A 26383-nucleotide genomic window follows, 5' to 3' on the forward strand; every position below is an offset into this window, starting at 1 on the left:
CAGGGGAAGACGACGCAGAGTTTCCGTCTCCCTTTTGGTCTTTTGTGGCGCCTATCTGCAGCTCACCTGCTGTCTGTGTTCGTGCCCCTCCTCCGTGAATGTGAGCGGCATATATGCAGCCTTTACATCTCGCCCGTCTCCGTTGTCATGGCAGCGTCCTTCAGTCAGGAATGTCTGAGTCTACTCTCGTGTTTTTTTACCTTCCCCCGGTGTTGTTTCATCCTCCACTTTGGTTAGGTTGAAATTATGAGTTTCAAACTGGCCTTTATGAGACGTCAGAGAGCTGGAACTAGACGTAAAAAGAATAAACAAGCTTGATTTGCAAGGTTGTAAAACATGAAGGTTTAATATTTAACAATTATAATTATGTGACTTGCTCCAGACACAATGGTCTGGAGCATTCTTAATAAAAAGATGAGGCCTTGGTTTAAACATATTATTAAATTATTTATAAGAACAAAGGTTGAACGTCTGGTAGAATGTGACTCTTGATTAATGTTGTTATTGTTTGACAGCCGACAATAAAAAAGTTATCATGTGTAGGAAAAATAATTCAGATTAAGCTTGTTTTTGAAACAACAAAATCAGTCTGTTGTAGTTGTTGTGACTACAGAAACCCCGGAGACCCCAGGAATAAACTACTGTAAGAAACAAAGTGTTATTCCTTCTTAGAACATTATTAGTTATGTAATCAGTGACGTGAGCGCATGAGGAAAATCTGCATCTGCTGCCGTCTCCCTCCAAAACTAATGAATGTTTCATCCTCTAATCTTGGTGACAAGTGCACGGAATATATGAAAAGGGAAGTATCTACATCTCCATGACATTATTAAAGAAATGTCTCTAATTGACCATTAAAAAAAACACCCCGGCTCATCGTGCTGCAGAGCGCGTCAGCAGGTTCACACCTTCTCTCGTCAGGTTGGTCTTTCCATCTTGACGCCTGGTTTTGGACCGTTACCCCCCCCCCAAAATGTTTTAAAAAACGCAACTGCTGTGAGTGTCGGCAGGCAGGTCAACCTATTTAGGAAAATCCTCCCAGTCGCCAGCATACAAAAAAAAAAGTTGCCATTGTACGTTTTCTGCAAAACCAATGTTCAAATATGTTTTTATAAATACGTTTTAATATGAGCCTCCGTGTCACGCTAGGTTAGGTTAAGGCAACAAAAGTACTTGTTCTTTTGGAATGCTAAAATCTGAAGTTTGAAGCTGAAATATATAAAACAATAGCTGAAAACAGCTGAAAATGTGAAGCTTGAAGCTGAAATGTTAAAAGAAATAGCTGAAAATTGCGGAACATAGCTGAAAATAGACTCTTTTTCGGACGGGGTAAAAGGCCTGTATCTTTTATTTCTTAAACAAAAAGGGTCAAATAAGTGTGCTTGCGATGGGAAGCTTCTTAGTTTGAGCCCTGGACCCGGAACAGATCCGACCGCGTGTCATTCCCGTTGACATTGACACGTTGATTCTGCCTCCGTCCTTCCAGAGCGGCCTGATGGTGAAGGTCACGGAGGCTTGTCCGGAGCTCAACTGCACCGTCGGCGAACAGATCCTACCAGATGGCCGGTGCTGCAATGTTTGCAGAGGTACGTCTCACCTTTCTTTTCCTTTGGGACGTGCACGCATCCCTCCCCGGGGCTTGCTGCGGAAAGCAAAACACATCCACCCTGCCGCTTGCTCGATGCCGCGCCGCCGCTGCAATAATTCTTCTTTTCTCTCCCGTTCCACCGCGAGTGCTTCTGGGCCGGCATACCTATCAGAGCAGATTGGTCTTGTCTGCTGTGGAGCACCTGCTATGCCAATTTGCCTGATCCCCGCTGCTTTGGCGGGGAAGCTACTCCAGGGTAAATAGCCACGGGTAATTCAGTAAATACATTGAATAAACAAACGGTAGGACGCTGTCGGCTATAGAGCCGTAATGAAAGAAACCCGGGGGCAGCTTCTGAGCGAAGGAAATTGGGCTCTCATTTACGTAAGATGAGCAGCGTGCCTCAGAGGAGGGTGAACGGCATGTAAAAGAGAAGGCGAGGGGAGAAGACAGGAAAGGGAAGGAGGATGAAAGGTTAATTCAAGGAGAGGGAAGGAGGTACAGAGTCTCATACCTGCTGCGTTGTAAAGGAAGGAGAGGGAGGCGATGGGAAAGTTAAGGAGAGGATACGACGATGGACGTTACGTGTTGAGAGAGGAGCGGAGGAGGTGAGAAAGGTGAGGAGAGGAAAGATAAAGGGGAGAGGAGCGAGAAGAAGAAGAGAGAAAGAATAAGACTGAGAGAAGAAAGGTGTGAAGTATAGACTGCAGAGAGAGAGGAGAGGAGGACAGAGGAGAGTTTATACAGTAAGAGCCAACTATTAAAGATTGATGGTCACAGTGTTTTCTCTACAGCCCTCTCTTTGTCACACACACACACACACACACTCCGAGCGGGTCATTCTTTCCTAATCATCTCCAGAACTCTTCCTTCGCTCTGACTTTGTGCGTCGCCGTTAAATCCTGCGGTAAATTGCTAAATACACAATTTCCCACAGAGTGTTTACGCCCCCCTGCTGTCGTTACGAATACAATACACAGAATATTACTCTGCAGCTGCAACATTCTGGATCGTTTTCTATTTATTTATTAATTTTTTTCAGAGGCCGCCGCAGCACGGAAGCGCGTGCACGACGGCCTCGGGGCCGCCTGTTTTTTTGTTTTGTTTTTAGGGGAGCGCTCGATTCGATACGGGGGCGGAGCGTTTTAAGAAAAAACACAAAAAAAACACGTTGATATCGCACTCGACCGCGTCCATTTAATTGTGGGAATCGCGAAAAATATTTGATTATTTTTGTGCAGCCCTGAAGCGCGAGTGTTATTCCTTATGGGATTATTTTTTTTTTTTTTTGTACATGTTTACACAATCCGGGCGGAGGAAGCAGGGATGCAGTCACAGCTCTTTTCCTCCGGTAATGGCCCCCCCTTTGCCTCTCGGGGGGGCTTTATTATACGCAGCCAGTGTGTCTTTCATTACGGGACATGATGGGCGACATCCGCTCGTACTTACCGAGCAGCGGACAATCTCCTCTCTGCGTGTCCCGTCGGCCCGATTCCTTATCGGTCAGGCTGATTCTCAGAACGTCTATCTGCGATGTCACATTTCTGCACACGTGCAGGATCGGGGGGGGGGGGGGGTTAAAGATCCAATCCCCCCCCGATCAGGGGGTTTAATCCCATGAGCGGTACCATGTGTTTCCGATATAGATAATGACGTTAACAGGTGGGAAGCCAGTGAGGGATTCTGATCTCGTCGGCCGCACTAGTGCAAAACACTTTTTCCCCTGTTGTGACCTTGAAACGTGGCTTTTTTTGGGGGGGGGGGGAAAGTGCAGTGTGTGTGTGTGTGTGTGTGTGTGTGTGTGTGTGTGTGTCTTGCTTCATTTGGGAAGGTGGCAGCCGTGTATTCATCTCGTCATCTCGGGAGTCGTTGAAAAGAAAAGTGTCGGGAACTAAATGGAAAATGACCACGAAAAGCCTCTCGAAGCCACCGGCGCCGCCGTTCAATAACGCGCGCTCTCTCTCTCTCTCCGCCAGAGCGCTAATTAGCTCCCCGTCGCACTCACAAGTAACCAATTAAGCTTTTTTTTTTCTTTTTTTTTTATTAGTCGAGAGATAATTTTTTTGGGTGCACTCTTATTTTGAAAACGAGCGGCATCATTATGGGATGGGGTCTGTGCTTTTTTGTTGTTGTTGTTGTATTGTTTGTTTCGTTGTCATAAGTGTGGTCATAAGCGTTATACGCCGGGCTCGTCGTCATCCACAGTATTTATTCGTGGGGGGGGGTCGTTCCCTTGTGTACGGCCCAAAGTAATTGTCCCTCCTTTTTGTCCCTCTCTCTTCCAGGTTATGACTTCTGCGCGGAGGGACTCATTTGTGGCGAAAACTCTGACTGTAAAAACCGGAATACTAAAGCCGAGTGTGAATGCAAGGGCGGCTACGCCTCCATCCACGGGGACTCTACGTACTGTGAAGGTAGGGACTCCACAGCTCCAGCCGAGCCGTGGCTCACGTGACCGTATTATCCATCACATCGGGATGTTTAAGGCCTGGTGCTCTCCATCGATTCTGCCTGTCGGTTTTGGTTCATTATCGATACTCTCGTTGGTTCTTTTTGATTTGTTTATGAAAAATAATGGACGTTGCTTCGTCGTTGTTCTTGGACGTAAACAAATACAGTCGCAGCGAAACACTTTAACAAAGGGATTAGCTTTCATTTATTAGCCCGTTTCCTTATGATCACACTCCGTATGGCGGCGGCGCCCGCGGTGGACATTTCTGCAGGTTGATCTGGCTTGTTGGCCACATGTTGTGATGCATTGCTGCTGTTTCCTCCCTCACGTGTGAAGGTTTTATTGCATTTGTGACAATGAGAGTCCTCGGCAGCTACTGGAGTCAAATGGAACCGTGTGTGTGTGTGTGTGTGTCGGAGTAAAGCATCCCTAGCTGGCGGTGTGTCAGCTTTTAATTCATGGTTTTCTTTCAGGTGCACGTTTATGCTGGTTGATCGGCGCTTCGATCCCCGGATGTAGGCTGTCCCTGCGGTGTGTGTGTGTGTCTGTGTGTGTGTGTGTGTGAATGTAGTATGAATGCTCAGATAGTCCTGCCATCGGGGTGTGAATGACGACATGTAGTGTTTGAAGCGCTCTACAAGTGCAGGATCCACTTACCCTGTGCAACCGGGAAAAGAAAAAGCAGTGGATATTTTCACGGTGAGATAGAATATACGTATTGAATACATTTGAATACAAATTTCAGGGTGGATTCCACTGCAGGGCACAGTTGTTGAATGGTTCAGTAGTTGTGTGAATGGCCTTATTATTATCGGCTTGCATCCATGAAATCTCGGATGCACAGTCTGGAAGACATCCGCATGGCACGGCAAGACCCCCCCCCCCCCCCTCCCCCCTCCGTACCCCCCTATTGCCACTGGGTACTTTGCACACCGGGTAAGGGTTAAGGGTAGATTCAATTTTCAGCGACTCAAATAGTTTCATTAAATTACCCGAGAACCTCTGGTTCAAGGAGCTTTGCATATTTAGTCCACTAATGGTGTTTAACATTCCTGCTGGCCATTTTCCAAAAGGGTGCCATTGAGTTTGAAATAGACATTAATTTAATTTAATCGTTTAGAGACTTGTCACGAGTTTCAATATCATCTAAATGATAATACATTTTTATTTTTTTTATATATATATTTTTTTTTAGCTGCAGCCCTCTCATCTGACGGCTGCCTGCACGGATAAATGTGACGCAATAATAAATATGTTGTAAATGCAGATAATAATCTGTTGTCTGAAGATAAAAACCCAAAACGAAGACAAACGAATAGCAAATATGATTTTGGTAAATTTTTTTGCATTAGTGTATTGGAGCATCTCAAATTATTTCTCTCAAAATGTTTTAACAACCACATTAAAATGTGGGAAACGAGACAGAAAAAGATCCGTTATGTTTGGGGGATTTAATCCAGATCTGTAGAGTTGTGGGTAAATGTTCAGTTGACTATTTTCTAATTTAAAAGTAAATATTTACTGCCTCACCCTCTTATTATTCTGACCTTTATTAAATCATAGTCTAACCTTAAATCATGTTGCACCAAACTTTCAAACATTATTAATTTCATTTGTAAACCTCTCTTTAAACACAACATAATACACTGGATTATATTTAATGAATGAATTCAGCCAACAAGTTTATCTCAAAAGAGGAGAAATTAACATTCGGCTAACCCACCTGACTTTTTAGCCTGCTGGCTAGCAAACAATGTGTGTTTTGTTGAGGAATACATAACAACTTAAAGTTTACAAATACATACTCGGTCTCACATTTTTTTCTTATTTGGTTAAGCAAGCATCTCCATATTGATTTAAACTATAATCCATAAACGGAGATTAGTTCCTACTTATTCTAAGTCTGGATTTAACCGTATCGGCGTAAGCTAGCCTCAGAGTGGCTGGGCGCTTCCATCAAGTGTGCTGATTGTTGGACTTGGCTGAGATGTCGACGGGCGCCGGAGGCCCAGAGTCCTTGTGATGGATGTAATAATGGCCTTTTTTTAATTTGATTTAAGAAGCTCGGGCGCGCGGCGGTCGGCGGATTGAAGGATTTGCTCGACGTCTCGGTGCAGTTGTCTTTTCAGGGGGCCGCAGCCCTCGGCCCGAACTCACTAAACGCGGTCACGAGCCCTCCGGTTTGATCTGCACGGGGTTTACCCAGAGCTCCACGGCAGTGAGGGGGCTGAGAAACGCCGATTGTCAAATCGACTATGTACATTGGCGGCGGCGGCGTTATCCGTGTTTAGGGTTTGCTCCCTGAAAGCAGGCTCATACTTCTATTGTGGCCGGATTAGCTGCAGTCGTGGGGATATTTGACTCCGTTCTCACCTCCGACTTAAATTGGCTTACGATAACGTGTCTTACGCAGCAGACTCGGGCGCCCTCTCCCTTTTTTGTTGTTGTCGTTATAAACAAAAGCCCAGCAGTCTTGAGAATAGACGTTTAATTTCTCCTCTTGTGCTTTATAAACTGGAGATTATGTCTGTCTGTGGCTCTAAGCCGCCCATTATATGTGACCATTATATCCTCGTGAATGTTTTTTTTGTTTTTTTATGTGCAGCTGAATGATGGAGGATGAGATTATACACTTGTAATCAGAGGGCTGTTTGAGGAGGGACCAGGAGATTTAAACATAGCCCGGTTTAAGGCTTCCGTCTGGCGCCGTACGAGGCCGCGGTTGTACTCTCCCTCTCTTTTAAACTGAATACCTGATTATTAGTGGGGTGTTTAGCCGGGCGATATTGTCCTCCAGTGTGCCCTCACTTTAAATGAGGTACCCCCACCTGTTGTAAAAGGTTGGATTGATCTTAATCTCCCCATTAAAAAAGCACGTTAGGACTTTAACCGTGTATTCCTCGACAACACGAGGGGAAATTCTTTACTGAAGAATCGGGACATTTGTCCAGCAGTGTGTTTCTCCAACTTCTCTGATTCACGTCACTTAGAAGAAGGAGTGTCATTTACGATGAAACATGCTTTTTTTGTTGTTGTTTTTTTTCCTCTCCAGCCGCTAGAAGTCAATGGAGCTGCAGCATATTGTGTCCCATATGACGCACGCCTGTTTTTTCGTGCACACGGCGAGAGAACGTGTTTAATATTTAAAGCCATCTGCCTAATTTTCAAAAAAGGAGAAATGTGCTTGCATATGCAGGATACGCTACGCGCGCACGGAGGAACAGGGAACATGAGCACACACTAATGATGTTCTTTGCCTCACTGGGATTGCCCGTCCAAGGGCAGCGTCGTTATTTACTCCCATCAAAGATGTGTGAGCGCCGACATCTTTCTCGACGTTGTTTCGGAAGGACTCACTCTGCACACTGGATGTTCAGGCAGCGGCTCCTCATCTGTCTGGCTAAGAAGGCAGAGTGGTTGCTATTGATTGGTCTCGTCAGCACAGGCTCCAACAGAGCCGTGAAGTGCGATAGGCCTAATGGACTGCGTGGAATTATTGTTTTTACACTGAAGGCCCTTCAGCTCGAACAGAAAGTTACACGAAAGACCGTCAGCTTTTACTCCATCACCTTATGATATTTCCATGAACCTAAACGTAGTGTATATGCATCCATAAGGCTACGTTACGTCCATGCATGTTTGTAATGAGTGACAATAAACGAGCCGACACACGATATGATAACATGAGATACCCGATCCAGCATGTCAGGCTGGGTCGGAGGCCTTTCGGATATTCGCACTGGTATCGGTGCAACTCTACAACCCGGACAGGTCGCTACTCAATCACAGAGATACCCGTAGTCCAAAATAAGCACGTACATGCAGGTTTGTTTTAAACCCTTTACCTTCGACGCTACGATGCTAACAATAGCACCGACAGGCTGCCACCCACATCCTCACATCATTTTTTTTACGTTCTCAATAATACATAACATAAAATTAGTATGTACTGTAACAGGACTATCAATAGCTTGATATACAATATGTGCAATCAGATCAATGCTGTGACACACAGGAATACTGTGAAGGTCTAATTACCACTGATAAAAACAACTGGCTTGTGCTATCTTCAGCTCAACGTGTCACCCCCACCTGTTAGCGCCGATGGGCTTTACTTACTCAGGCTTATTATCCTCATCAGCTCGTGTCAGTGATATTCTTCGAGTCCCGGCAGATCTACTGTGTCATCTCTCAGCTCGAGAGGACGCGCTGCCGAGTACACATCTCAGGTTGAGCGCTCGCACAATGAAGCTTCAAAATACCAGAGGAGAAGCCAAGGCACCTGGTGTTGAGCAACTTAATTCCCTGTTTCAGAGCTTGAGTGCTACAGGGAGTGACCCTCCTCCCAAATGGCTGTTGTTACCCCGGAGGCCGCTCTGTATACCTCTTTCTACGGTGGGTGAAATCCCAGCATGGGTCTAAAGTGCATATCTTTCTTTCATTAAATGCACCATCTATATGATTTCATGTTCTCGGCTTTCTATGGACCTCGTGCTCTCTCAATATGCCCAAATGATCTCCCACTCTGCAGGAAGCGTTCTTTCTTTCTTTTTGTGTGTTACAGCCTCTCAATAAGTGCCTCTTCTGTGCACTTATTTTTCTCCTCCATGTTTCAAATGAACCGCCAGCCGCGACGCGTCCTTGGAGATGTTTATGGGTGAGCGGGCAGTTTAGATAAGACGCTCGAGTCGAGTGTTTTCACACACGCAGAGAGACGAAGCGCGTTTCCATAGAAATGGTCTCGGGAGGTTGTTGTGGAGAATCCTCCCGCTGTTAGGAGAACCCTCACGGGGGTCACTGTACCCCCGTAACGCTTCTCCGACCTCTTCTGGCGCAACTCAAGACACCGACTCTTGTTTAACATGCGCGTTTGGTTTGCAGCGCTAGTTGCGGAGTGACTGAGTCTTAATTGGGCCTAATTTAACTTGCATTTGATGCAAACGCTACGACTCCCTCAACGGTTCACACCGCCCAGGGCTGCGTTCTTCTGCAGTTTTATTCGGCCCCCAGACCGGCGTTTTTTTTCTTTCTTCTACTTCTTTTCTGCTATGGATAACAAGATTAGTGCCCAGTGTGAGGCTGACGCATGAAACTTAAGGCGCTATTTCTGTTTGTTCAGCTCGCTTTCATTTAGCCCCGGAGCAGCCGAACTCCCTGGGTTCAGAGACGGACTCTGATGTGTCCCCCTTAGCTAACAGGCTCTCGGGATGCACTTTATATTGTCCCTGATCTTCAGTCCATCGCCACTGACACCACAGCAGTTTGTTTTTTTATAGTTCCTCTCTAGCTCGTACCCCTCACTGCTAATTTGCCATGACTTTGGCTCAAATAGTGTGAGGGTATGTGGTCGCAGACACAGCCCGGCTAGTTAGCTTGTTAGGTAGCTTGTCCTCCTCCGGAGCAGCGGGGGAGTGATGCCAATGGACCGTTTGACCCAGCGGACATCATCATCCCAATTTGTAACTGTCTGCTAGTAAGCTAGCTAGCTCGCTAACTCCACGGTGCTTTGATGCTCCGCTGGTTACAGAAAATAAGCCGAACATTGTCGTCACGTCTGTATAAAGCAACGTGCCGTGACAACGGTGTGAGGACGAAGCGCGGCGTTGTCACTCCGGCTCTCTATTAGTCCTTTCTGCCAATAACGTTGCTATTCATATCCGACACACCCGGCACTTATGAAACTGGGGTTAAGGAAGTTATTTGTGGAGGATTTTACCCATCTTGTCTCTCCGTGTTGCCGGGGCAACAGAGGTGCTTTCATCGTACGTTTTTGCAGATCAGCCGATATGAGCTGGGCCCGTTTGGCTTCTGGGTGGCGCAGCCCAGTGCACGGACTGGCAGGCAGTCACATTCAGGGTAATGGCTGCAGCAGCTCCGAAGAGACAGAAATACAGGCGGATCCTGGGAGTGCAAACTTGCAGGAATTGAGCTAATCAAGGGCAGAGGCTCCCTGCAGGACTTACACAGCAGGATGGAAGGTGTGTGTGTGTGTGTGTGTGTGTGTGTGTGTGTGTGTGTGTGTGTGTGTGTGTGTGTGTGTGTGTGTGTGTGTGTGTGTGTGTGTGTGTGTGTGTGTGTGTGTGTGTGTGTGTGTGTGTGTGTGTGTGTGTGTGTGTGTGTGTGTGTGTGTGTGTGTGTGTGTGTGTGTGTGTGTGTGTGTGTGGCCTTCCTGGATTTTTTTAGATAAACTCAGGGAAACACAATGTGTCTCCACCCGGAGTGCAGCTAAACTGACATCTTCCGCTTACTTTTTCCTGCCGAGTTTGGTCACAGAGCAACAACAGCAGCAGGAGTCAGAAAGGAAACATAGAAATAAGCACGCCCATAATGTGTTGCAAGAGATTTTCCCCCCTCATTTTGAATCGCAGACCACTTCAGTGTCGAGTCGTTGATGTTCTCAATGCAGCGCCATCGAGAGGGAGTGCGATGTGCGCTGAGAGGACTTCATGTAAAAGAAAGGGACTTATTGATTGGGAGCAGTTTAGATAATCCTCATTAGTTCTTATTCAGCCGGTCCACATCCATCTTTTATGGCGTCGGCGAGCGCCGCTGGTGGAAATGTCTCTCTCTCTCTCTCTCTCTCTCTCTCTCTCTCTCTCTCTCTCTCTCTCTCGCTCAGCGGCATTAAAGAGTAATTGACTTGTGTTTGTACTTCTGAGAATCAATCAGGTTCTCTGTGGGAAACCCGTCCTCCACCGTGTTAAAACCAGGATGCAATGACAGGGAACGAATGAGCAACAGCGCCGCTCCTCCCCAGTTCTGTCAGTTGTAGGAAAGAAGGGGTCGAGCTGGGGTTAGCGGTGGGGGGGGGGGGGGGTACACTCACGACGACAGACAAAGCACGTGTTTAGTAATCAACTTGGACTTTACCTGCAGTGCCCTAAATACGCGGGAAGCCCGGGTGGTGCCTGCAGTACTGTAAATACGTCTCTTACGGCGTGGGGGTGCTGGGACCCTCAAGCGTGTCTGATGCAGAACATTTTGTCGGGGAAATCTTTCACTGCCATCCATTACAAAGGTGCTCATTTTATGATGAACCTTTTAACTAAAGCGGAATCCTCCTTTTTTAAATAAAGGCTGTAACCTTTATTTAAAAAAAAAAAAAAGGAGGATTCCGCTTGGCTGCTCTCGAACAAAGCAAGCAGGCAGACAGACGGTTCAAAACAACGTTGAAGGCCTCTCTTTCCACCGCTTCACGAAAGAGAGCTCAGTGTCGGGGAAAGTAAAAGCAGCGCTGCGTCGCCGAGCTCTGTGCGGCGGGTGGATTGAATCGGCCCACAATGCAACGCTGGCGGAGTCACAGTGGGTGAGCACTCTGGTAAAAGGTCAGCGAAAGACCTGTAATGAATTACAGTCACTTCACTGAGTGACAGAGTGCTGTGTGTGTGTGTGTGTGTGTGTGTGTGTGTGTGTGTGTGTGTGTGTGTGAGAGCCAGCCAGCCAGCCAAACGCTGTCCTTGGCATCGCCTCTCGTTCCCTCGCGCTCGTTCTGAAGTGGCACGGGGTCGTGGTGGTACCAATCCTCCGTCCGTGGGCTAAAATATTCAGAGTCCCATTGGAATCGGGGCCCAAATGGGCTATTTTTCCTGCCAAGTAGCCAAACGGGAGAATATATACGAGCTGCACAGCAGTGGAGGCCGTCCCTTGTCCCAATTCCTTTTTTGAAGGACGCGGCCTGTCAGAGGTGTTAACTTGGGAGCACCGAAGGAAAGTGGACCCGTCTTGCACTTCCTTCTCCCAGAGGGGAGACCTCTTCCAGCCTTCGCCTAAATGGATTCTAATGGTGCGTTTTTCTTGGGATCCCTCGTCAACTCGCGAAGTTGAGAATTTTAAGTTTGCGGAGAAGAAGTTGCACGAATATAAAGTTTACTCGTAAGCCGTGAAGTTGTACTAATCTGTAAAGCGCCCCTGGAGTGATTATTAACAACATATTCGAGCTCCAAACACCTGATTTCTATTATTTAAACCTTGCCGGGGGCTGTTGCATCTGTCCGGTTTATATTGTATCCCAACCAGTGACAGAGTATCACCTCTACACGCACACACACACACACACACACACACACACACACACACACACACACACACACTGGGTAGGCCATTCTCTACAAGGCTGTTGGTTTTTGGGACACTGGAGTCTCCAAAGCAAACTTTAATCTGTGTCCCGCAGAAAATGACTATTTGGACTTGTGAGGACAGGCGGCCGCGTTGAACCCGTTACACAATGTTCTCCGCCCCCCCCCCCCCCCCCCCCCCCGGTCCTCCCCTCAGTCATCCCAAATCTGTTAATTACAGCGGAGACCTCTGGGACTAATGATCATGTTCCACAGGGTGGTAACGACACAATTATAACCGCGAGGACATCAGTCATCTTAACTTAGCGGGCGACATTGTCCTTGGCCTTTTTTAAGACGCACACACACACACACACACACGCTCCGATAACTGAGTGGCATTGAACTAAATTACTCTCATACTGAATTAAATTTTTTTGAAAAATGTAAGATCCAGTGTCACTTCCAAGTGAATGCACGGGCTTAAAAACTACGTTATCTACAGCGTGCAGTACAAATAATGTTGTCCTGCCTGAATCTATACAGTAAATCAAGTGATGGATGAACGCGTGGATATTTTTGGCTCCGTCGTCCTTTTTCTTTTCATTCTTTTTTTTTGTATGCCGAGACTCTAAATTCATCCTGAAGTTTAGCTTTTGTTTGGGGCGGGGGGGGGGGGGATTGATTTTTTTTTTTTTTTTTTTAGCAGTCGAGGATTTTCCCTCGTAGTGATTTTGTGCTCCGCTCCACGGAGCACGACAGCTCCCGAATGGTTTATGACCCAAACGTTCCGCCAGGCTGCCTCACAGTCACACCTTATTTAACCGCTGACAATTAAACCCAGCCGACAACCTTTCGTTGTAACTGTCACGTCGCTAATTTAATGCTCCGGTGGAACCGAGATGAGCTGCTGTGGCTTCAAACTGAAGCAGGGGATGATGCCATCCACACACACACACACACACACACACACACACACACACACACACAGATGGGGAGTGATGTCATCTAATTGAGTGTTATTGCAGTGTCCCGTGTTTGGCTTCAATCTTAAATCTTTTTTTTTTTAAAGTGATTCTCAAGTATTCGTACCAGCAAGACCGTCTAAAAAGTGTCTTGACTTTTTTTTTTTTTTGTAAGGAATGCTTTTAAAATTTCATCTTGAGTCTTGCTCGGGGGGGGGGATCTGAGGCAACTGAGGCCTGCCAGGGGGGGGGCGCGCTAGCGTTTGTTTGCAAAACAAACACACCTCCCAGAAGTCGGGCCCTTATTAAATGGATCTTATGGGGGTCTGAGGTTCTTTTGAAGCCTGAAAACAACATCTCCAACCAAATGTAGCCTTGTTTCACCACGGTGTCTATTTGGGTGCATGGATATGATGTATACTGTGCTCTATTAAAGTGTGTGCTTCAGTCCCTTTGCAACGTCGCTGTCTCGTTCTCGTCGTCGACATCGCATCCAGCGTCTTTGTGTCAACGGCACCGAGTGCAAGAAGTTCAAGATATTTTAACTTTGACCGCGCCGCACTTTGCAGGGGCTTTTCAATCGTATCATAGCAACAGCGGGAGCCTCATGGAGTGCTTTCCAGAAGAAGAAAAAAATGATATATCTGCCCAACGCTCCCGGCTATATATTACAGATGCTCCAAGTGAAGGGCCTCGGCTCCCCGGCACCTGTTGCCCAAAGCGTGTTGACTGAGGCCGTCTTTGAAGATGGCGGTTTAGCCCCGGTACCGGAGTTCAGGGGGCCGGCACAGCGGGGGGGGGGGGTGGGGGGGGGAGAAAGCTCATTGATTTTGTTTAGTGTTTACGCGATCAAAGCTGGGCGTGAAGCACCGTAATCATTACAATTAAAATAAATAAAGACCTCCTCAACTACATCAAACCATACATGCTGGAGAAACTGTGTGTGTGTGTGTGTGTGTGTGTGTGTGTGTGTGTGTGTGTGTGTGTGTGTGTGTGTGTGTGTGTGTGTGTGTGTGTGTGTGTGTGTGTGTGTGTGTGTGTGTGTGTGTGTGTGTGTGTGTGTGTGTGTGGGAGAAGAACAAATCACCACCATATCTTCTTTCTGGAGCTGCCTGAAAAATACAAATATTCTGGGAGAGCACTCGGGACAATTATGCAACATATTCACATGCAAATAACTTTATTTTGCCGATCTACCAGAAGGGATAACTGGAAATGACAGGTACCTCCTGAAAATATTAACAGTAGCAGCAAAAAAAATAAAAAATAAAGCACTATTTTTAACTAAGGTCTAACTAATATATATTTAGATCCAAGTATAAGAAACCCTGTGAATAGAACTCTTTGAATATATTTTTTTAGATCTGATGGTTGGACCGAATTTATGGTTGTCACGATTGACCTGAAAACGTGGTTGAAGTGTTGCACGCTTGTTTTGATTGTTTTATTTCTTCTTATTTTACTTATTTACTTGCTTAAACATTAATTTTGTTTACTTAATTGTTCCTCATGGTCAGACTTGGCACGATTTATTTCTTGTCAAACTGTAAAAAGAAGCAGGTGGAAGTGGAAACAGACCTTTTTAAAAATAGGTTCATCACTTGCAGATCAGTTATAAAGCTTTTAAGAAGTACAACTTCTGGGTTGCCAAGCTGTGACACACTTTATTTGGATGGTGTTCAGCTACCATCAATTTTTTAACACTTATTAACATAAAACCACATACTTTATAGCTTATTTTATGCAGAGGAAGCCTTTATGGGGATATAATTCACTTACATTCATAACATTACCTGCAGGCTTATCTTAAAGTTACAAAATACATGGGCTTTCACTCCTGGTTTAATCTATACATGCAGACAGTTTAAAGGGGACACGTAACGCTTGTTTGCAGGTTTCTACTAGAACATGTTCACATGTTCGCTTTAGTTTGAAGAAAATCACATATTTCTTTTATCATTCTGTCTTATTGAATATACCTGCAATTCACCGTCCACCGTCTCTTTAAGCGCCTCTCTCTCTCTCTTTAAGAGCCTCTCTCTCTCTCTTTAAGCGCCTCTCTCTCTCTCTTTAAGCGCCTCTCTCTCTCTCTCTCTAACCCTCTCAAAAAGGTCTGCTGTGATTGGCTTGTGAGAAAAAATATGGCTCACCTTTTGCAAAGACAATTATCTGGTTTAGTAGCTACTCCAGATACTCAAATGTCTATTCCCTATCTCTGAAAAAAAGATTATATTTATATATATATATATTTTATGATTTGTCCCTTAAAGTAAGAAACTCCACTTACTACAAAGTGAGCCAAAGAGAAAAAAGTATTTCTTTATGAATGGCTTATCGCTGCTTTATTGGAGGCCTGACTTTGTCTTCAATGAATGAACCCGCTCCCCGGTTCTTTACAGTAAATCCAAAATGACAGAACACGGTGTAAAGAGAGCGGTTACTTCATGGGCCGGCAGGTGTTTTTGGATGTTGTCGGTAGAAGAAACACAAACCTGCGTCTTCTGTGTACACCCCCCCACCCCTCCCCCCCCAAACATTAATTTCTCGAGCTGGCAGATGGCTGCGTTGAAACGTTGAGTGTTAATAAAGTAAATAAAGCAGCCCGTGGAGTTTTGAGGTTGACCTTCATGTGATGAACGTCCTGCAGCGAGTGGAGAGGAACTCCAGCAGTGACAAGTGTGTAACTCCTCTGACGGACGGCAGACACACACACACACACACACACACACACATGCACTGGTATCGGACGTTTCTGTACTATTTGAATGACATGAGATTTATTTTCATACATGTTCTAGTGCTTTTAGCCAAGTGTCCACACCCACACATGGAAGATGCCCAGCAGATTTCATTACATAACTTCCACTTGGCAGAAACTTTTCTACAAAGAGACTTGTTTTACTCTCGGGACACTTTTGGGGGGGGGGGGGGGGGGGTTGGGGGTTCAGCTCTTTCCAGCTCTTTCCGCTTTCCAACTGCCGATCCGACGGCCAGTGAGCAGCTCAACTAGAGAAGTCAAAATGTCCACCTCAAACAAACCAAAATAAAAGGGTATTGGCATCTAACCCTCTGTCCGACTGTGTGTTCTTCGAGCCGAAACGCCCCCCCGAGTGAGTGCTTTGTGGGATTTGGTGCAATTTGGACACATTAAATAAACGAGCGTCGGGGGGGGTCAACGAGAGCGGAGAGCCGACCACTTGGTGGGTTCTTTAACATGAAAAGGTGATTTAGTGATTTGAGCTGTCTCGCTTTACTTTTTATTCTTTCTGAACTTGGGATGTTGGTTTTGTTTTGTTTTGTTAATTTGTTTTGTTTTGTTTTCTTAATTTAATTCTGATTTTTAGTTTTTGTTGTCTTATGTAAAACTATTAATCATTAATACTAAAACTATTATAACCCGCACGTTAAAAGATTAATTTCAAAGAGTGAGAGAGAAGCAATGTCAGCACAATGTACTTTTAATTTATGTAACGTCTGTTCTGGAGCTTTCAGTTCTAATATACAGTAATGCTGGATAATTTAATGAATAATAATTCATCCTATTTTAATTATTATATAAAAATCTGAACCTGCAACATAACCGGTAACCTCTCTCCCTGAGTTAGAATATTTTTATCTGAAGTAAAAGTACATTTTTAACCCCTTTTGGGGCCTTTTGTAAGTTTTTTCGGGGTACAGTCACTTAAATTAGTAGCATATTCAATATGTTTTTCATATTTAAACATCATATTGAATACACAGCTATTTGTGTTGCGCTCCACCCGTTCTGAACCGGCGCTGCACTTCCAACAATCCAATATTGGCACACAAAGAGAGAGAGAGAGAGAGAGAGACTCCTCGGCTCGGGAGCTGTTGACTCCATTAAAAACAGTAATGGTGGGTAATGATGTGATGTCAGGAGGGCAGCAGCAGGGTGTTGACATGCGCACGGCACTATTAACATAACGACCGGGCACGTCGTATTGTTGGGGGCATATGCTGACCGTCTGAATGGGGTTCAGGGATCGGGCTCCATGAACGATGTGTTGAGAGCTTTGGGGCCTCGAGCTTCCTCTCTTACTTGTATTGGGGTTTAAAATGTAACCCGACCAGGATATTGTATTATAACATTGTTCATTTCCCTGTTTCTCTTCTTCTGGGTGAGGTTACAACCTGTGAGTCTTTTCTTTTTTTTTTTTTTTTACTTCTCCAAGAACATTCAGGGGCTCGGGAACTTCCCTGAGCACTGAGCACCGACTGCTTTGTGATCAGTTATCAGTCTGATGTGTGCAAGAAACAAAACAAAACACTGCAAGTGTGAGCTTTTTGTTTGCAAATTTAATTCTTGAGCGCTATCACTTTTTTTTATGCAATGTTTATTCATTTTTTCCGCGTCCAAATTGCACCACATTTGACACGGCACTGCCTTGGGTCCGCATTAATACACACGCCCGGTTTGAAGTGGATCGGATGAACGTCTCCAGAGATACGGACATGCCAGTGTGGGTCGAATATGCTTCCATCACTAGCGCTGTCTTTAAGAGTCAGTCGTTCATATGCGGTAATTCATTGTCTCGTCCTTCCCTGCTGTTATTCTAGAGTTCTGGGGGGGGGGGTTGTGAGGTCAGAGCCAATCCCAGCATGCACTGGGCAAAAAAGGTAGAGATCAAACTCTTTGAACCCTTAACCGCCACCACTGAGATGAAAGTAATACACATTTTCCAAATGCAGCGCGTGGATTGATATTAACACTCCAGCAGAGTTCATTTTGTCTGTAGACATTAAATTTAGTCTCAGACGGGAGGGCTCGGCGCTACCTCGCTGGAAATTATTAATCTCCTGTGAAATGGAAACAAACGTTTGTCTTTTCGCTTCACGGGCTGATGAGATGTGCGGTTTCCGTGGCGGCGGCGGCGGCGGCGCCCTGCAGGATTGCTCCCAATTTAACGAAAACCAAATAACGGCGCGCTGCTTGTGACTGGCAGGAGGTTAAACGGTCTCTTATCTGCAGGCGCAGGATGTGCGATCACAGAGGGACGCTCGCGCGCCGCCACCTGAGCCTCCGTGAAGGGAGCCTATCGTGCTGGTTATCACGGGGCACCCGTCACTCGGCTGGCTAATGGGCGTGTCCGCATACGGCTTCCTGCCTGGGATCAGTTCAGCGGTCACTCAAACCTTTTTGTTGTTGTTTTTATTTGTTTTTAATGCATCATCCCCCGTTTAGCGTCGCTCGACCCAGCTTCCAGCTTCCTATTTATTAGTCTTGTGTTATTAAAAGGGACATGAATGTCAGGGGCAACATTTCCATGCACGGGGCATTCTGCTGCTGGAGTAATTTGGTTTTGAGTCGATATATTCATGTATATATATACCTCTCATTACTATTTACAATATCCTCAGTCAGTTCAGGCTCCGGTTATGAGAAGCCCAGCCGTGAGTGCTTTATTATCATAATTATTGAACCTGTATTTGACCTTGCTGCCGTTTCCTACTGAATAATGTAGCTGTTGCGTCTGACCTGTGGTCAGCCTCACAATGATCCGTATCTTCACTTGGGGAGTGCAGACGGCAGGATACTGTACGGTACTTGTAGTTGAATTAAGTATTTTCATTTCATGCAGCTTTATAATTCTTCTCCGCTACATCGAAGAGGGAGATGTCGTACCTTTTTACTCCTTTTTCACGCTGCATTTCTCCGACGGATTAGTCTCTCCAGGTGTTTTGCTTTTTTGAACGTCTGTGATGAACTCGGTGAAGTGTTCCTTTTATGAGTTGAGATAGTTCACCTCCTTCTAAAGCTAAAGAAACCTATTTTCAAAAGCCTGTTGGATCAGATGGAAATCACAAGGCTGAAAAGGAAAAGCTGCTTTTCTTCATGAGAAGTTGACTTTTGAGAGATGCGTGGTTCACACATATGATGATCTCACCGAATATGATGCAATGCTGCAGATTAAACTACCCAACAGCATTTAAAAGAGTGGAAATTAGCCATATATATATATAATATATATATATAATATATATTTTATATATATATAATATATATATATAATATTTATATATATATATATATATAAATATATATATATTATAGATATATATATTAATATATATATATATTATATATATATATATATATTAATATATATATTATATATATAAATATCTATATTGTATATATAATATATATATATTTATATATATATTGTAGATATATATATATATATTTATATATATAACACAGTAAAATAATGACAGGGAACATTTTACTGCACAATTAATACTTTTCATACTTCAAAAGTACATTTTGCTAAAAATACTTTCGGACTTTTACATGCCACAAGGCTTTTATCCAGGCAGCGACACACTGCTTCCTGGTTTGTAAGACACTTTACGATTCCATATAAATTCTCTGTTTCTTTTTCAAGACATTTTCCAGACAAGTTCAGCTATTTGAATGGAACAGATACTGAAGTCTTGGGGGCATATTCATCATTTGAACAGTTCATTCTGACAATCAAATGCATGGGTAGATTTCCCCATTCATGAAGATCCTCTACTAGTTCACTTATTAAAGATGTTTGAGGTTATTATCTATTCTACTGGTACGGTGAGCAACGTTTTACTGGTTATGAAACAGTCTCAAGTTAATACGAATGCCTCTATATGACTATAATAAGTATAAGGAGAACATCAGCAAGAAGACAGTCTATATTCTTATTCTTATTGCTTGTGCCACTGGGTTGAATGCCGCGCAAAATCAGGCAAAAATCATGCAGGTTCATCAGAAATTCCTTTAGCTCAGCGGACAGACCTACGACCTGCAACGGAGGTCCCTGCTGCAGTAAAATGAGTTCACGGTTCTCTGAAAAACTCCACAGGAACCGCCAAAATCAACACAAAAATAAAGTGCCTCGTAGTAGCTTTAAGTACTCGGTACCGATGTTATGAGGTCACAACATATGACATGGGAGACAACTGCGAAGGAACCAAAGGGCAGTTGAGATGAGTTGTCTCGTTGCGGTCAAAGGCCGACTCCCAAACCTACAGACGGAAAAGGTTCACTCGGCCTAAGTTTCTTCATACACAAATGAGCGTTGTCACTTAGACACAGATCTGATTGCTTCTATGCCACTCGCTATAACAGTTCCTTAAAGTGGTGAAGCAAAGTGTCTTTTGACAAGTGCTGCAGTAGACGGGCGACTTTCTTTTGCAGACCACGCATGCCCGTCTGCCGGCCGTGGCCCGATATCTGGAGGCCACGTTGGTCATTTGTTCTACAAAGCACGCCGGCAGGTGACCTACGCCTGGAGCGTCAGTGGAAGAAGTCGAGGCGGCCGGTACATTGGTGGACGGGGAGGCGGGCGGTGCCGTCGACCGGGAGGCACTTTGAGAGCAGAGATGGGAAACTTGAAGTTTTGTGGGCCCGACCGACGTGGAGTGGACCCGATCGCAACCAGGGACACGATCAGTTGTTCCCTGAAGGTTTTCTGCGTTAACACGGGCCGATTCTGCAGTTTGCACATTCCTTTGTGGAGAATGAAGGCATTCACAGTGGCTACGTCCACAAAATGGTAAAACAGAGTCTTGTACCATTTCCGGGTTTTATGGAGGACATTGTAGTAGCTAATGAGCGCGTCGGACAAGTCGACGCCCCCCATTTGCTGGTTGTAATCTTTGATGCAGCCCGGCAGAGGCACCTCCTTCACCGTCCACTGTCCGTCGGCAGATTCACTGATCTCAACCCATGATGAAATGCATGCAGTAAAAATGGACGTTTAGTTTGTGTAAGATTTCTTTTTTTTTTTAAAACACATTTAGAATAGGATATATGATCTAAGCCCCTCCCCCTGTAAACCCTTCCACAAACTGAGTCTTTTCTGTTTGCAGCCACGAGTCACCAACGGGCCGTGAATTATTCAGTCCGTCACGGCCGTGATTTTCACATTCAGAAAAGTTTAAAGGGTCCCTCCCCCCCCCCCCCCCCCCCCCCCCCCCCCCCCGTTTTACTCACATTTCAGCCTTTTGGGAATTTGCTTTTCCCTGCACCGCGTCCCGAGTTACCGCAAGCGTGCCTCCATTGTTTATTTATGTTTTTAAACGGCCCGCCGCGCATCGATGGGGACCACGGAAGGTGCCTGTTTGCTACCGGGCACAAACACCAGCATTTAGAGCCAGTGAGATCATTTCAATGCATATAAATGTACCGAATGGTCGAAAGTGGACTGGGTGGGGACGGATATTCATATGTCGGCACTAGAAGTGAATGCAAAATAGTACAACCCCAAATTGAGCATTCATTGGTTAATGTGTAAATGTGTTTATGAGTGTTTTTGTTACCAAAGTCGCCCCCAGTAACTGGATGAAGGGTAAAACAAAGTAAGTCGGTTGGTGGTGGACGTAGCGAGCAGCCTCTGAATGATGCAAGCGATGGGCGTCTCCTCCGTGTGCTGCTCCTTCAGGCCCGGTTGACAGGATGGTGTGTGTGTGTGTGTGTGTGTGCGTGTGTGTGTGTGTGTGTATGTCGGAGAGGGTTGATGATGGCAATGACACTTGTCACATGTCCTCTTCGGGAGTCTAAGGGGGTCTGAGCTGTGGATGTAATCTCTTGTTTCATGTTTAATAGAGTGGCTGAATGATTCTGGCTGTCCGGGTTCTGGAGGTGGAAATCCTCTTCATTTTCTTAACACGGTTAGGCTTCTGAGACTTGGATGAAAACTCTCCCCCCCCCCCGATTTAATCAACGGTACGAAAAGATTGTGGCAGAAAATACAAGATACCAGGAAGCACTTTGTATGGAAACATCCAACCACAGAGCTTAACCCCTTTATCCTCTGACTGGTTTGGCTTCTTCCATTATATATCAATGACGGATGGGGCTTATGAATACATACTTTAGCAGTGAAAGTGAAATATATATCACCAATGGCTATATTATGGGCGTATATATTTTAAATTGTCCAGGAGTATAATGTTGGGGGAACAATGAAGTTATCATTAATATCATTCAAAGGGAATTAATATTGAGTATATCCAAATTGCTCCCCGGCAACACACCCGCCAAGTGTGAAGCTGAGAGGGTGAGAGGGTGAGAGGGTGAGAGTCCACGTTGTGGTGTGTGCACATTAGGACTCTTAAAAGAAGGTTAGAGTAGATGCTGAGACCTCTTTTATGGGAGGAGCTCCAGGTTGAGTGGTTTGGCATCAACAGTGTGGGATTTCGCCATTAGTTGGTGCCATAGCAACCAGCACTTCTTCACGGGGCTTGTGAGGTTGCACTTGATTTCCAACATTAGTCAATTTCTTTGCGTAGGGGGGAGAAGATCGGTGTCTCCTCGTGATGAACCCGTGAGCTGCGTGGGGGTTGAGGCGCGACCCCTCAACGTGGCTTTTAGGACCGCTTCCTCGCATTAAATATATATCTATATATATATATGTATGGATGCATATTGCATCGATTGGGATGCCTCGGCCTGTTGTTTTCAACCGCTTTGTGAAATACCTGACGGGGAAACGGTCGACCCTTCTCTTGAGTTTTCCGGCACCCTGAAAACGTTCATGACCCCTCGATGGGTCGGACGAGAAGAGAGCGAGATGAAGATGAAGGGTTCAAAGAAAGGAGCCCGAGAGACGAGGAAAAGAACGGGGCCAAGAGTGTACGTTCTTTAGCATCCATCATCGCTCGGCAACGTTCACATTGCTGTCGGAGTAAAAAAAAAACAATGTTCCATGTTTACTGAGATCGCCGTGGAAACTAAAGGAGGATGAATGATTCAGACCGCTGCAGCCGAGTCAGCAGCGTCTGCTGCGCTCTCTCTCTCTCTCTCTCCCGAGGATGTATTCATTCCTGCTCTCGCCGCTCCTCCTCATCTACACCTCCATCTTTATTTCATTCCGCTCTCCTTCTTTCCACGCACCTTCCCACTCAGCCCCCCACTATCTGTAATTAACAGAGGGTAACTCATTTCACTTGTATTTCCTGTGGACAAAGGTGTTTTTAATTATTTAAGGTGTTAATACTGTTAGTGCCCCACACAACCAATTGACCCTCCGGGCACAAATAAAAGTTTTTACTCGACTTACTTTGAGAGTTTTATTTAGTTTTATTTGGATCATTATACGGCCGAGTTCCAGTTGCCTTAGTTTCGGCAAAAAAAACAAAAACATTTGTTCAAGGTTATGTATATAAATATAATTAATCGAAATGATTAGTAATTTCTATTCCCGTACCACCCCGTGTGTGTCCGTTGTGTGGTGTTATGTGGCTGATGGTGTTATGTGGCTGTAAATCTGATTACCGGCCAAACCAAATCGCCTGCTGAGGTCGGATGTCGGAGACTAAATCTTATTTAGTCCACAGCTGACCGTCTGTTCCGGGCATCTAGTTGAGTCCATGTCGACTCAAGCTGTCATGTTTTTTTTTCCTGTTTTTATTTCAGCCCCTTCAGGAATTAAACGATGGATAATAGACAATAAAATTCCATCCGAGACAAGTTTGCAAGATGTTTGCGTGTTGGAAAGCAGACAAAACTGCCCACCGCCCACCTGCTGGAGCGAGGTCTCTCACTCTAACTGCTAAGCAGTTCACGTGTGCGGTGAGAAAACAGGCCGTGCAGTAACAGAAATGCGATTCACATTTGCTGCCCGGTTTGACAGTTTGAAGGGGCGTGCAAGAGCTCGTCGAGCAGTGATTGGCGGCTAGCGTTGGTGCCTCCTCGGCTCTGATTGGTTGTGTTATTACATCATTTTTTTTAAATTTACTCTACGTGATATTTCAACTAAACCAAAAACTGTAAACACGAGACACCTCATTTCTTTCCTTGATCTGATTTCTGACGGTAATCTTTTTCTTTTTTTTTAACGAGCATTAAAGTTTCCTTCTCCCCCACCGGCCAAAATCAATCCGCATTTATACTTCATAATGGGAAAGAAACATCCCATTGCAGAGATAAAGGTAACCGCTCATTTATCGTCCGGGCCACTTTTTCTTATCGGCTCGTCCTCTGAGCCGAACCCTCAGGCTCAATTCAATTCGATTCAATTCGAGCCATAAACCGGCAGCATTCACGCCCGCCGCGTATTTTTAATTTTTTTTTAGAAGTTCACTCAAAAACCAGGAAGTGCTTTCTCCCTCAGCCTGAAGACTTTCTCCGTAAAGCCTGTCATATTCAGCCGTTTCTTCACATGATGCATCTCGATGGTCTATAAAAGATAATCTTGTGTTGATTACTGTACGACAACATATTCCCCACATATGCTCTACCACACATTTGCATTGTGCATCACATTTGGCACATTTGCTTCCCCCCCCCCCCCCCAAGGACATTGGTGAACAATGGGTTCTTTCAGAGTGAATGGTCTCTAATGGCGGAGCACCGGGTATCATCAGAGCCCCGCGAGCAGCCCTGCAATCAACATAAAGACTGGGACACCTTTACACCTGTCATTTTTAAATGTCTTCCATTCGGATACATTATGTGCTCGAGCAAAGGAAAATTCCTCATGTGGTTTTACTGCAATGACTAAATGCGTATATATATATATATATATATATATATATATATATATATATATATATATATATATGTGGAAATACATCTTGTCGCTGTCGTTGGTGCGAGTGAGTTGTTTTTGCGACGCAGTAGTCGACGCCTTCTTTCCCGAGGTTTTATTTGTCAGCTGAATGATTCTATATTTTTTTGAGAACGCCGTCTTCCTGCCGCTGTCACGTCCTCGTGGTGGAGTACCATACTCAGTCACTCCGGTGGTAACGTGTGTGTGTGTGTGTGTGTGTGTGTGTTGCTGTGACTCAGACGAGAGGAACTGAGCGTAACCACACACACATACATATATATATATATATATATATAAATATAATACGCTTCTCATTAAAGGTCATGAATCTGATTATAATTCCTCTTGGTTTTCCCAGGCGACGGGCAGAGCTTGGAATGGGAAATAATAAGCGTCGGTGCTCCCGTCTTATTCAAATGTTGGCGTGCGTGTCGGCCGTCGTTACCCGACCTGAATGTCTACAGTGAATAAAAGATACTCGGAGATATTTGAAGTTGGGGGGGGGATAATTTATGTCACCACAATCAGAAGGCTGGCTTGTTAAAACTTGCACACGAATGAGATGTATGAGACATTTCTTTCTGTTGCTTAAATAAGACAATTCATAATAATGATCATACATTTATTTCGTGTAGCACTTTAAAAAGGTCCTCAAAGGCCCTTTACATAGCTATATTAATGCAAACAAGTAATAAATCACATTATGAAAACAATGAACATTGACTGCCTGACAAGATGGCAACAACAATGGCTATTTTTAGTTTAACTTTAGCTATTAATCAATGCTTTTTGGATTCATTTTCACTTCATTCTTCGTGAGCTGATAGCTGTGATGGAGCTGACTCAGGTGTCACTAACCTATTCTGTCCGTTTGGACATCGATGCTCATACAGACCCGAGAACAGAAAGCACGAGAGCGACCTCGGGAGTCGCCTCACCCTTAATTCGCTTTAAAATAAGAGCGCTTTATAAATAAAACTTGAGTCCACAGCTGAATCTGATCCACGTGCATTTAAATCACTTCTCATTCACACGTGTGAAGCCGGCACACTTTCAGCCCGCTTTGCATCCTTGTTCTTCTCCTGAAGATCTGATAGACGCCGGGCGCTGTTTGAAGAAACAGATGGACCCCACCCACACACACACACATACACACACACACACACACACCCCGTGTCTCGCTCAGCTGACGCGACCTCTCGAAAAGAAAGCTGCGTGAGAGGAAAGATGGATTCGGTTCCACCGGCTGTACGACGTTTTTCCTCCGCTTGCTGCTTCAGACACTCCGTTGAGTTCGGCCCTCGTTACCCAACGAAGGCAAAGGCTTGTTTCGGTTGCCATGACGCCGAACGAACAATCGGCCGGCCTGCAGACATGAGCAGGCACGTGCACTTGGAGTTATGTGAATGGCACATTGCAGTGCATAGTTCACGTTGCCCCGGGCACACTGAAAGTATGGCATATGCCCCCCCCCCTCTCTCTCCACACACACACACACACACACACACACACACACACACACACACACACACACACACGTATGTATGCACGTCTCAGTTTCTGTAACACGTCAGAATTTCCCTTTTGATTTGCTGGTTTTGTCTTCAGTTAAAACAAGGAACACATGTAAAGGAGTCTGCCCTTGTTATTTATGCATCGTATATATTGCTGCGTTTGTTTGCCTGCGTTTGTTTGCTTTCTCCTTTTGTTGTTCTACTCCCCCCCCCCCCCCTCTCAAGACTCCCAACGCCGCCGCGCTACACCTCCGCTGT

General features: G+C 45.1%; 1 protein-coding gene across 1 annotated transcript in view; it reads left to right on the forward strand.

Annotated features, from left to right (window-relative positions):
• Positions 1-26383, forward strand: part of LOC117726650 (protein kinase C-binding protein NELL1-like) — a 183911-nt gene that overhangs the window by 76282 nt on the left and 81246 nt on the right. The window contains exons 11-12 of the mRNA XM_034526897.1: positions 1487-1586; positions 3874-4002. Of these exons, the coding sequence (XP_034382788.1) occupies positions 1487-1586; positions 3874-4002 (229 nt within the window). The remainder of the gene's footprint in view (positions 1-1486; positions 1587-3873; positions 4003-26383) is intronic.

Source organism: Cyclopterus lumpus, chromosome 3 (genome assembly GCF_009769545.1).
Source record: "Cyclopterus lumpus isolate fCycLum1 chromosome 3, fCycLum1.pri, whole genome shotgun sequence".
Lineage (NCBI taxonomy): Eukaryota > Metazoa > Chordata > Actinopteri > Perciformes > Cyclopteridae > Cyclopterus > Cyclopterus lumpus.